The 12,858-nt window shown below is 44.0% G+C and overlaps 1 protein-coding gene across 2 annotated transcripts in view; it reads right to left on the reverse strand.

Annotated features, from left to right (window-relative positions):
* The window catches only part of LOC115158490 (cadherin-24-like), a 28,611-nt gene extending 17,652 nt beyond the window's left edge, over nt 1-10,959 (reverse strand). The window contains exons 1-2 of one of the 2 annotated variants that reach the window (XM_029707494.1): nt 10,830-10,959; nt 2,027-2,808 (exon numbers count right to left, since the gene is read on the reverse strand). In XM_029707494.1, the coding sequence (XP_029563354.1) occupies nt 2,027-2,629 (603 nt within the window). In that variant the 5' untranslated portion in view covers nt 2,630-2,808; nt 10,830-10,959. The remainder of the gene's footprint in view (nt 1-2,026; nt 2,809-10,829) is intronic. The other variant, XM_029707495.1, reaches the window with a different exon arrangement.
* Between the last annotated feature and the right edge of the window lie 1,899 nt (nt 10,960-12,858).

The following is a 12,858-nucleotide window of genomic DNA, read 5'->3' on the forward strand; positions in this document are numbered from 1 at the left end:
CTGGACGAAAGGAACACCAATGTGAGAATGCTGTTCATTGACCACAGCTCAGCGTTCAACACCATAGTGCCCTCAAAGCTCATCAATAAGCTAAGGACCCTGGGACTAAACACCTCCCTCTGCAACTGGATCCAAGACTTCCTGACGGGCTGCCCCCAGGTGGTAAGGGTAAGGGTAGGTAACAACACATCCACCACGCTGATCCTCAACACTAGGGGCCCCTCAGGGGTGCGTGCTCAGTCCCCTCCTGTACTCCCTGTTCACTCATGACTGCGAGCCAGGCACGACTCCAACACCATCATTAAGTTTTCCGATGACACAACAGTGGAGGGGACTACTCGGGGCCTGATCACCGACAACAAGGAGACAGCCTATAGGGAGGAGGTCAGAGACCTGGCATGTGGTGCCAGGACAATAACCTCTCCCTCAACATGATCAAGACTAAGGAGATGATTGTGGACTACAGGAAAAAGAGGACCGAGCACTCCCCCATTCTCATTAACAGGGCTGTAGTGGAGCAGGTTGAGAGCTTCAAGTTCCTTGGTGTCCACATCACCAACAAACTAACATGGTCCAAGTACACCAAGACAGTCGTGAAGAGGGCACAACAAAACCTATTCCCCCACAGGAGACTGAAAAGATTTGGCATGGGTCCTCAGATCCTCAAAAGGTTCTACAGCTGCACCATCGAGAGCATCCTGACTGGTTGCATCACTGCCTGGTATGGCAATCGCTCGGCCTCCGACCCAAGGCACTACAGAGGGTAGTGCGTACGGCCCAGCACATCACTGGGGCCAAGCTTCCTGCCATCCAGGACCTCTATACCAGGCAGTGTCAGAGGAAGTTCCTAAAAATTGTCAAAGACTCCAGCCACCCTAGTCATAGACTCTTCTCCCTGCTACCGCACAGCAAGCGGTACTGGAGTGCCAAGTCTAGGTCCAAAAGGATTCTAAACAGCTTCAATACTCAAGCCATAAACTCCTGAACATCTAATCAAATGGCTTCCCAGACTATTTGCATAGCCCCCCCTCTTTTACACCACTGCTACTCTTTGTTGTTATCATCTATGCATAGTCACTTTAATAACTCTACCTACATGTACATATTACCTCAACTAACCGGTGCCCCCACACATTGACTCTGTACCGGTACCCCCCTGTGTATAGTCTCGCTATTGTTATTTTACTGCTGCTCTTTAATTACTTGTTACTTTTATTTCTTAGTCTTACTCATATTTTTTTTCAACTGCATTGTTGGTTAAGGGTTCAGAAGTGAGTATTTTACTGTAAGGTCTACAGCTGTTGTATTCTGCGCATGTGACTAATACAATTTGATTTGATTGGATTTGATCATAAAAACTCTCTTAAAGCCCTAACAAGCTGCACAAAAAACAACTCCTCCCTATGTGAGATCCCTTATGACGTCATAGCAATCTCAAGCCTAGAATCAGACTAGTGCACTAACTGCAACATTGGAAAAAGTCATGTCTCCACCGCTGGACTACCATCCCTTCGTGACTGTATCAATAAAAGGCAGAGAGGAAGATGAAACATTTATATGGCTGCTTCTACTGTGGCTGGCACAGTTCCCTGTTAGCGTTACAGCTAATATAATTCACATACACACTAAAGCTGCCAGCAGCTGCATTAACAGTCCAGCGCTTTGCCTGTGATGTGCTACAAGTAACCTCCAGGGATCTAGATGGATCAGGTGCGAACTGGCTTAAAATATATTCAATCATCTCATCATCAGACTGGTTGAACACTGACTTCCTGTCAGCTCTATTGTGTTGTTGGTGTGGTGCGACCTACCGTATTTATTGACTAACCTTAGTGAACTACAGTATGTCTGACTTGTAGAGTACTGTATCATCAGGCTATTGTTCTGTGAATAACTGAATCAAAGCTACAAGTATGACATTTTTATGAACCAAAGCTACAAGTATGAAAACTTTTATAACACTTTAATTCACACTGTACTTTTAATGACATACAGTATATGAGCATTTGTTTTGATGAGGCCTTACCCGTCCGATGAGCACTGGTTCTGGTCCTCTGTACTCCTCAATCACAAAGAACTGGTTCCACTGCCAACTCCGCCTATGACGAGAGCGAGGCCGCTCCCAAGTTAGAGTTAGCCCCACCACCCCCGCCTGAGACACCAAGCCCCGGCTAGAGATGCTCTTTGGAAGAACTCTGGACTCTGGATGGAAGTCAGTCTGGAGTTTCAAATGATGGCTGGGGTCTCCATTGGGATATGTCTCCATGGACTCTTGTGCCTCCAGTGACTGAGTGTGAACATTACCCACAGCTTCACTCTTGGATGTAATTACATTCCAAGTGGTGTGAAGGGTAAAGGCAGTTTGGGTTGATATCTGTACCAGTTCATCCAGGCCATTCTTTCCTTTTTCTGTTAATCCAGGAGCCAGTGGGATGTGGGTAGTCATAAGACCCTCAGCATTTTCACCATGATTCACCAGAGAGACAGTGTTTTCTCCAGCCCTGACATCTGTTAGGGCTTCCTCACTGATCTGACCTGGAATTGGTAAACTAACAATTAGTGAGCTCTCACCTCTGTGCTCCTCCCACATACAAACCAAAACTAGAAGAAGCACCGTTGGGGTGGTCATAGCGGAGTTGGTATGTTGGTATGTTGGTATGTTAGTCAACTCATTTCAACAAAGAATTCTCCAGAGATTTTTGTTCCTCTCCTTGGATTCTGATATGTCTTCTCGCCACATTGCGCTTTCCTTTGCTATGTCCAGGGTCAGTCTCCATTCTGTTTGGTTTTCATTCAGAGCTGGATTACCTGAGAGGAGAGATAATTAGAGTAATCTCAGCTGTTTTAATTAAAAGGAGAGCAAACAGCTCCGAGGTGCAGGAGGCATGAAGACATGCAGAGCTGTTGACAGTATTCTCATTAACTCCTCGAGACCTGAGGAAAGCTGGCTGCCATTTTACAACTCCACATTGTGGGGAATATATTGTAATAGCACTGTTCTGTCTGCACAGTTTTTTTGCCTACTGTCTATGTTCAGATTTGTCCATTGTTTAGTGTTTGGTGAATTGAAGGATTAGACACCATAGTCATAGCTAATAGAAAACCAGAGGCTATTGTCAGTCTGTTGTAAAATTGCAGCATAGAAATATCTAATGTTTATTTGTAACATAATAAAACATTACAAGGGCTCAGACATGCTCATAACCAGTGATAAAGCATAACACTGGTTAGTTAAAGAATGTCACTTAATACTTATTGACAGAATGGGGCAAAGAATAATGAGACTATTGGGTTAAGTTATGAGCTCAATGTAGAGCCTGTAATGGAGCTTTGTTTCTGGAGGCTGATTTTGGACCTGAAGGGCAGAGGGTGTGGTATAGCCCACTACTTTACTGTGTCAGACACAATTGTCAGTCCATCCGATGATTGATTTCATCCTAAAGATGGCCTCCTCATACTTCAATGCCCATTAGTAGAAGAAGTTACCCTTAAGAGATTAATTGGACTCATAAATATTTGAATACATTTCTGTCCTCATTTCCCAAAAGTTTAACGATCCAAGTTTCGTTAGTATTAGAGTCAGACCCCGGGCATCGTTCTTCCAGGCTTTGTACAATGAAGGCTGTCACCAATTTAACAAGACTGAAAATGTGTAATCCCAATTTCTCTATCTATCTCCCTCTATTTTCTGCAATCGCCGCTCTTTCTTCTCTATCTGTGAATTTGTCAATGTCACTCTTTACCTTTTTCCTCTCTCACATTTAACACACAATCACAAACACACACTCATATTCAAAGGTACATTTATTTCTCTCGATAACACATGATATAATGGCTGCATCCCTACAATCCCTGATTTAGTAATCCTCTTTTTATATTGAATAGCCTTATCTGTACTATACAGTGCAATTCAAATGTCTGCAATTGTATTACAAAACCCATTCACATTTAGATGCAAATGAGGGCGTAAGTTAAAATATCATTAACCCAAAATTACTGTGTAATATTTATCAGAATGTTTAATTTATCCAATTTTAGAATGTTTACAACAGGGACACAATACTCATTCATTCCAATTCAGCAATTGCCCTAGTTTCTTAATACTTGAGAACAAAGTACTAATTTGAGCTTTTGATCATAAGAAATATTGTCGCTTTGTTCTACCCTTCTCCCCTCCTCACATCAATTCTTTCTCAGAAGAAAAAAATGACTGTTGAAAAGGAATAAGGCAATTTTTTTGCACATATTAATGCCACCTCATCAATATGAATGCCAGATGTGCACTCAGTCTCTCTGAGCCGATGTGTCTGTTCCCTCATCTTTAAACCATCCCTTATATCTCCGCTCTGGCGCTTTTAGAGCTATTCTCTTTCTTCTGTATAATGTTGCATCTTTAAATCCACTTCTTGGCCCATTTTAAAACAGTTAGTTTGAGTGTTTTTCATATTGTTTTTCATGTCTACCGCTCCACAATTAAAGAAAAAACATGCCATTTAATATTGTTTTTCAGTATTTGAGATGTAAGTGTTGGTGAGGGGATGGATCATGGCTAGTGTCAGGGCTGTGCGCTGCTGGTGGAGAAGTCAGGTGCAGGAGATCAGGGAGTATTGAACAAGCGCACACTTTATTATGGCAGTAGAGAAAATAACAGAAGAATGCAGCTTCTTGAAAACCTCCAGCCCACAAGGCAAAAGTGTAAGGCGCGATAAATGTTCAATTCAAGACACTGTAATACAAAATAAACAAACCGTGTGCAAAAAACACGGAAACATGAAAACCCAGTCGGGCGGGTAATGATAACCACGTAACACGAAACAATTACACACAAAGACATGGAGGGGAACAGAGGACTAAATACATACAGTGTGATTATGGAATGAAAACCAGGTGTGTATGGAACAAGACAAAACAAATGGACATATGAGAAATAGAGCGGCGATGGCTAGAAAGCCAGTGACGTCGATCGCCAAACGCCGCCCGAACAAGGAGAGGAGCCTACTTCGGCGGAAGTCATGACAGCTAGAAAGAGATAGAACGATAAAGATAGGGGAAAAAAAGAGTCAGGGCGATTTACTGTTGCTGGCTGATGAGTGGTGACACAGGCCTAAATTGCAAATTGCTGTTTCAGTCTCCCTTCACTCTGTGTTTCGCTTCACTGCAAGGCAGCTGTTTTATTTTTATTAAAAATAGCCTGTGCATGTCAGGTCTTTACATAGTTATATAGAGAGAAGAGAGGTAGAGGGGGTAGAAAGGGAGAGACAGAGAGGGAGGAGAGAGAGAGAAAGAGAGAAAGAGAGAGGGAGGTGGGTGGGAGAGAGAGAGAGGGATTGAGAATGTCATCACTCTCAAATTCATAGACAGAGCTATGGATGCATGGACTGACCATCCATGTTATCAACATTGGATAAATCACTGCCACTCCAGCTGCTCTTTCTTCATCTGACTATGTTTTCTCTCATAGTCCGAGAGCATCTGGTCATTGCGGTGGTGGCACAGGCCTACTCATTTCTCCCAAATGGAGATTTTCTCTTTTCTCCCTCTCTTAACTGGCCATCTCTTCATTTGAATTCCATGCTGTCACTGTCACTTGTTCACTCAACCTTAACATTGTTGTCATCTATCGCCCACCAGGTGCCCTTGGAGAGTTCCTCAATGAGCTTGACACCTTGATAAGCTCATTTCCTGACAATGGCTCACCGCTCTTCGTACTTGGCGACTTCAATCCCCTGACTTCTGCCTTTGATTAATTTCTTTCTAACTCTCTCTTTCCCCTCCTTGCCTCTTTTGATTGCACCCTTTCCCAATCCACTCCAACTCACAAGCAAAGCAATACGTGTGACCTCACTAGAGGCTGTTTGCCTACTAATCTCACTGCAACCCCCTCCAGGTCTCTACTTTGTTTCCTTATCTGTCTCCCTTTCCTCCAACGTGGGCAGCTGAGCGAAAATGGAGGAAAAATAAACTTCCAAAGGACCTATTATCCATTCACTCCCTCCTCTCTACCTTCTCTTCTTCTGCATCCACTGCTAAAGCCACTTTCTATCACTCTAAAGCTTCTGCCTCAAATGCTAAGAAACTCTTTTCCACCCTCTCCTCCCTCCTTTATCCTCCACCCCCCCTCCCCCTCCCCCCCCTCCTCCCTCTCTGCAAACAACTTTGTCAACCACTTTGAAAAGAAGGTTGACAACATCCGCTCCTCAGTCACTCAGCCTATTGAGTCCACTGGTCCCACACACACAGAATTACTGTATGCCTTGTCCTCTTTCTCCCCTCTTTCTCCAGATAAAATCCTGCGACTAGTGAGGTCTGGTCACCCTACAACATACCCGCTCGACCCCATCCCCTCCTCTTTTCTCCAGACCATCTCTGGAGACCTCCCATTCCTCACTTGCCTCATCAACTCATCCCTGACCACTGGCTGCATCCCCTCTGACTTCAAAATGGCTCGAGTTTCACCCTCCTCAAGAAACCAACCCTCGATTCATCTGACGTCAAAAAATGGACCTGGGCCAAGATTCACAAAATCTTCTTAAGAAGAAATGTCTTCTTAACTGCCATTTTTTCCTTAACTATAGACTTAAGAAGAAAGTTAAGGAAAGTTGCTATTCCTAAAAAAGTTTATTGGAAATGTTCTTGCGGTATTTCTTATGTTTCTCCTTAAGCAAAAAGTTAAGTAAGATTCTTGAAAATAAAGTTATTGTAAACGTTCTTAATTCCAAGATAGCTAAACCCTTTAAAAGCAATTGAACATATTTCATTCACTCACAAACTTCATCTGAAAGTTTCAGTATAGATTATTTTAAACCCAAGAACATGTTTTAGAACAGCAACCTCAGTAATAAATATGCTAAAATGATTGCCATTGCGAGCTAGGTAGCTACCTAAAAGGTTTGTCTAGCAACAAACATCTTAAGAAGATTTGTAAGAACATATTTGAAAAGTTCATAAGAAAATCATTAAATCTTAAGACATTGTTGAGGAATTGCACTTCCAAACTATGTATATTTTTCCTTAAGAAGCTTCTAAAGTTTTTGCGTAAGAAGTGTTTTGTGAATCTGGGCTCTGTATCCCTTCTTTCTTTTCTTTCCAAAACACTTGAGCGTGTTGTCTTTGATCAACTTTCTCATTATCTCTCTCAGAACTATCTTCTTGACCCTAACCAGTCAGGCTTCAAGACGGGTTACTCAACTTAGACTGCTCTTCTCTGTGGCACGGAGGCTCTCCGCACTGCCAAAGCTGACTCTCTCCTCTGTTCTCATCCTCCTAGATCTATCTGCTGCCTTTGACACCGTGAACCATCAGATCCTCCTCTCCACCCTCTCAGGGCTGGGTGTCTCAGGCTCTGCACACTATTGGATTGCATCCTACCTGGCAGAGCCGCACCTACCAGATGACGTGGAGAGGATCTGTGTCTGCACCACATACTCTCACTACTGGTGTCCCCCAGTGGGGAAGGCCTGCCCGCTCAAAGACCTCTCCATCACGGTTGACAATTCCACAGTGTCGCCCTCCCAGAGTGCAAATAACCTTGGCATGACCCTGGACAACATCCTGTCGTTCTCAGCAAACATCAAAGCGGTGACCCGCTCCTGCAGGTTCATGCTCTACAACATCTGTAGAGTACAACCCTTCCTCATACAGGAAGCGGTGCAGGTCCTAATCCAGGCACTTGTCCTCTTCTGTCTGGACTACTGCAACTCACTGTTGGCTGGGCTCCCCGCTTGTGCCATCAAACCCCTACAACTTATTCAGAACACAGCAGCCCGCCTGGTTTTCAACCTTCCCAAGTTCTCTCATGTCACCCTGCTCATCCGCACACTCCACTGACTTCCAGTTGAAGCTCACATCCACTACAAGACCATGGTGCTTATCTACAGAACAGCAAGAGGAACTGCCCCTCCCTACCTTCAGGCTATGCTCTAACCCTACACCCCAACCGAACACTCCGTTCTGCCACCTCAGGTCTCTTGGGCCCCCCCCCCCCCGCTCAGCCAAGTCCAAGCTCTTCTCTGTCCTGCACCCCAATGGTGGAACCAGCTTCCCCCTGAAGCTAGGACAGCAGAGTCCCTGCCCATCTTCCAAAAACATTTGAAACCCTACCTCTTCAAACATTTTCTTAAATAACCCTCCTCCTCACCTCACCTCAATCCCCCCCCAAAAAAAATATATTTTAAAACACTTAACCAGCACTTGAACTTTACACGCCACCCCCCCTCCATCCCCTCCCTTCTAGCTCTGACTCTACTGACAGCTATGTTATTTAGGAGAAATGTACTTTCTATGCCTGTGTTATGTGGTTGCCCCACCTAGCTATCTTAAGATGAATGCACTAACTGGAAGTCACTAACTGGAAGAGTGTCTGCTAAATTACTAAAATGTAAAATTACAGTTTTAACCATGTTTTGTGCCTATACAGTGTTTGTTTACATTTACTTTGTTTACAAACATTGGAGTATAACAAGCTTATGGGCTCTATTCAATCCATATTGTGGAAGTTAAGTGTTACAGTGTCAGAAGGGTGAGTGTAGCTGGTGCATGAAGTCAGGCGCAGGAGAGCAAAATGAGTGGGCAACGTTCTTTACTCAAAAAGGCACAAGGTAACAATTCCACTTGACCAATAACAATACGGTAAATATTACGCACGGGAGAACACAGCACCCGTCAAATACCCAGCCATCATAAACCGAACTGAACAATAAATAATCCCGCACAAAACCATGGGGGAAACAGAGGGTTTAAATACAGGATATAAATAATTGTGAAATAAAAAACTGGTGTGTGAAAACAAAGACAAAACCAAAGGAAAAAGAAAAGTGGATCGGCGATGGCTAGTAGACCGGCGATGCAGAGCGCCACCCAAACAAGGAGAGGAACCGACTTCGGCAGAAGTCGTGACATACAGTGTGATAAGAATTTTAAGACAAAGTTCCCACGTTAGCGGATACTGCATTCATGGTAAATGCTGCATATGTCGGAGTTTAAATTTATATCTCACAATCTGTAACGCTTCAGCGATACAGATTGAATAGAGCCCTATATTTTGGGTTCTGATGGGGTACGACAGGTAAAGTAAGCTAATGAGGCATTTATAAGTTGAGAATCAATGGGTACATATAATTAATTTACGTCCAAAAATGTATGTAGCAACTGTTCATTGCCCCTTTAAGTAACAAAGACAGGCAAAGAGATTTTACTCCACCCATGCATCTCCCTGGCATTCTCTTCTTCCTTCCATTCAATTGAACATGTTAAGACTGCTCATCCTCTCTCTCCCTCCTCTCTTTCCCTCTCTCTCTCAGTCTTCACAGCCTGTCCAAATTAAACTGATGAGGAGAGGCCTCATTGTGACTGTACTCGGCACATCACCCATCTTGCTATTGTCACCATCTTACATTCAGACAGTCAGTAAGTAGTAATTCAACACCCAATCAAAGCTCTGTGTTGTGGCAGACGTATGCTCTAACAATGTGCTAGTGCTTACGAGTCAGCCGTACATTCACTTGACAAATAAATGTGTTCAACAAAGACTTCGGTGAGCGGGGACTAGGGAATATCTATACTGGCTGGCTGGATAGTGTGTGTGTGTGTGTGTGTGTGTGTGTGTGTGTGTGTGTGTGTGTGTGTGTGTGTGTGTGTGTGTGTGTGTGTGTGTGTGTGTGTGTGTGTGTGTGTGTGTGTGTGTGTGTGTGTGTGTGTGTGTGTGTGTGTGTGTGTGTGTAAAGCCTAGCCTATATGCTGAGTGAAATTGGCTGATAATGATCTTCTCTTTGATGTCTAAAGTCAAAGTGTTGTTGATGTGCGAATGTGGTACATGGTCTCACTCGTTCTCATTCCAAGAGTTTGTTATTTATCTCCCTACTTTCTCTCCTCTTGTGTCACACACATACAAACACACACACACTTCAAAGCTGGGCATTAGCATACTTTAGGTAAACTGAACAGCCTGGAGCATGACCTTGTCTTGTTAGAGAACGTTGGAGCTGTGACCCCTCTGACGCATGTTATTGTGATTTGCACACAAACGCTAAAATGTAAACACTGTGGGAACAGTGCCAGGGAAACGTGTCCAATGGATGGATTGCTGTCATAGCTTGTCCATAGACTGCTTACAGGGTAAGGTAACCAATGTGTAATTTGATGAACTAACCCTTTAAGCATGAGTAAATCCGTGTGGACTGTGGAACCAGTGCAGGCTGCAGGTGAGCGTTTCTGAGAGTAGCGCCTCACTCACTCACTCACGCACGCACGCACGCACGCACGCACACACACACACACACACACACACACACACACACACACACACACACACACACACACACACACACACACACGTAGCCTAGTCCAGGAAGGAAGGGAAGATGACAATCACATTGGTACCATCTGTCAAATCTCGGCGTTTAGTTCAGTCAACCAGAATAGCCACAGTTTGGTCCCATAATTCCAACAGATCTCTTGGATAACTCTGTATTATGTCTGCATTCAGCCTAACGTTAAAACAGCTGACATCTGTTCCTGACATTTGAAGGCGAACATCTTTATTTTGGTATAAGCACGTGCACCACACAATTTAGGCTGTATTTCAGATTATATATATTCAGACTGAAATGAATAGGCTTTTTGTATTGACATTAAAATAAAAACATTTGGGCATGCATAACACTGTCAACAGTCAATAGCCATGATAAATTGTGAACTAACCATCAATACCCCATTCATTCTGCAAGATAAATGGGTTAAAGTGAAAGTAGGCTACAAATTAGCTGAACCATATTAAGAAGAACAAAACATTTTGTCCTGATGCATTTTTCTCACACCAATTTCAATCTTACCTTTCAATAAAGATATCATCTCATAGCTTCTTCGACTGCCTGTGATTTAAGTGAACGCACTGAATGAAATACAACTAGAATCCAACGTTGAAGAGAAGCCTGTGTTCCCTGTGTGCCTCTATGCGCCCGCTCTCACTCTCTCTACTCTCACTCTCTCTACTCTCACTCTCTCTACTCTCACTCTCTCTGGTGCTCGTGAGATTGTCCCTGAAAATTACATATCACTCCCCCTCTGTCCTCACAGACCCCTTCCTCGTCCTTGCGGGGCTGACAGTTTGATTGTCATATTTTTGGGATATTGTAGACTAGGCTACTATTTTGCCAGCCTTCATGCCATAATGTAATTGTGGGCATGTTTGCTTTGCATCCTGTGAATGCATTTAGCCTAGGGGTTCCCAAACTTTTTTCCCCACAACCCCATTTTGATATCTGAACATTTTTGGGACCCCAACCATGTGGAACAAATTATGTAGACTTTTTTATTTTGGCCTATGGCAGTCAATTGAAAAACATTTTAACAGTATTTCAGATTGTCTTCTCAACTCACAATCACATACTTTTAATGTTTGGCTATGACAGTCAATTACAAATTAGTCTGACAAAATGTATATTATCTCACCACCACTAATAAGATGGGTGTGCTTGATGCATGTCATGTCTGAGCTTCTCAAAGTCCGGGGGCGTGGATGACAGTGCACACCTCATCTCTGCTGTGCAGTTTTGTCACACAACACAATACCACAGATGTCCCATGTTTTGAGGGAGCGTGCAATTGGTATGCTGACTGCAGGAATGTCCACCAGAGCTGTTGCTGGAGAATTGAATGCTAATTACTCAACCATAAGCCGTCGTTTTAGAGAAATTGGCAGCAAGTCCAACTGACCTCATAACATCCGGCTTCTTCACTTGAGGGATCGTCTGAGACCAGCCACTCAGACAGCTGATGAAACTGTGGGTTTGCACAACCGAAGAATTTCTGTCAGAAACCGTCTCAGACTGCAGTTCAGCATCGTAACCAACTTCTGTGGGAAAATGTTCACCTTTGATGGCCACTGGCACACTGGAGGAAAAGTGTGCTCTTCAACGGATTAATCCCGGTTTCAAGTGTACCGGGCAGATGGCAGACGTCGTGTGGCGTCGTGTGGGTGAGCAGTTTGCTGATGTCAACATTGTGACCAGAGTGCCCCATGATGGCAGTGGGATTATGGTATGGGCAGGCATAAGCTACGGACAACGAACACAATTGCATTTTATCGATGACAATTTGAATGCACCGAGATACCGTGATGAGATCCTGAGGCCCATTGTTGCGCCGTTCATCCGCTGCCATCCCCTCATGTTTCAGCATGACAATGTTGCAAGCTCCCATGTTGCCATAATCTGTACACAATTCCTGGAAGCTGAAAATGTCCCAGTTCTTCCATGCCCTGCATACTCACCAGACATGTCATCCATTGAGCATGTTTGGGATGCTCTGGATCGACAAGTACGATGGCGTGATCCAGTTCCTGCCAATATCCAGCAACATCGCACAGCCATTGAAGAGGAGTGGGACAACATTCCACGGGCCACAATCAACAGCCTGATCAACTCTATGGGAAGGAGATTTGTCGCGCTGCATGAGGCAAATGGTGGTCACACCAGATACTGACTGATTTTCTGATCCATGCCCTGTTTTTTTTAAGGGCATAAATCAAATCAATTCAAATTGTATTGGTCACATACACATGGTTTGTAAAGCCCGAAACTGGAGATGAGAAACAAGTACAGGGAGTGAACATTTAATGGAAAATGGACATCAAACAAAACAAGAACAGCGTCTGGACGGGGGAACAAAACGACATGACGACAATAATGCTGACACGGGGAACCAACGGAGGAACAGACATATATAGATGGGGCAATCAACAAGGTGAAGGAGTCCAGGTGAGTCCAATGAGCGCTGATGCACGTAATGATGGTGACAGGTGTGCGTAATGATGGGCAGCCTGGCGCCCTCGAGCACAAGAGAGGGGAAGGGGGATCAGGC

The sequence above is a fragment of the Salmo trutta genome, chromosome 22, assembly GCF_901001165.1.
Source record: "Salmo trutta chromosome 22, fSalTru1.1, whole genome shotgun sequence".
In the NCBI taxonomy this organism is placed as follows: domain Eukaryota; kingdom Metazoa; phylum Chordata; class Actinopteri; order Salmoniformes; family Salmonidae; genus Salmo; species Salmo trutta.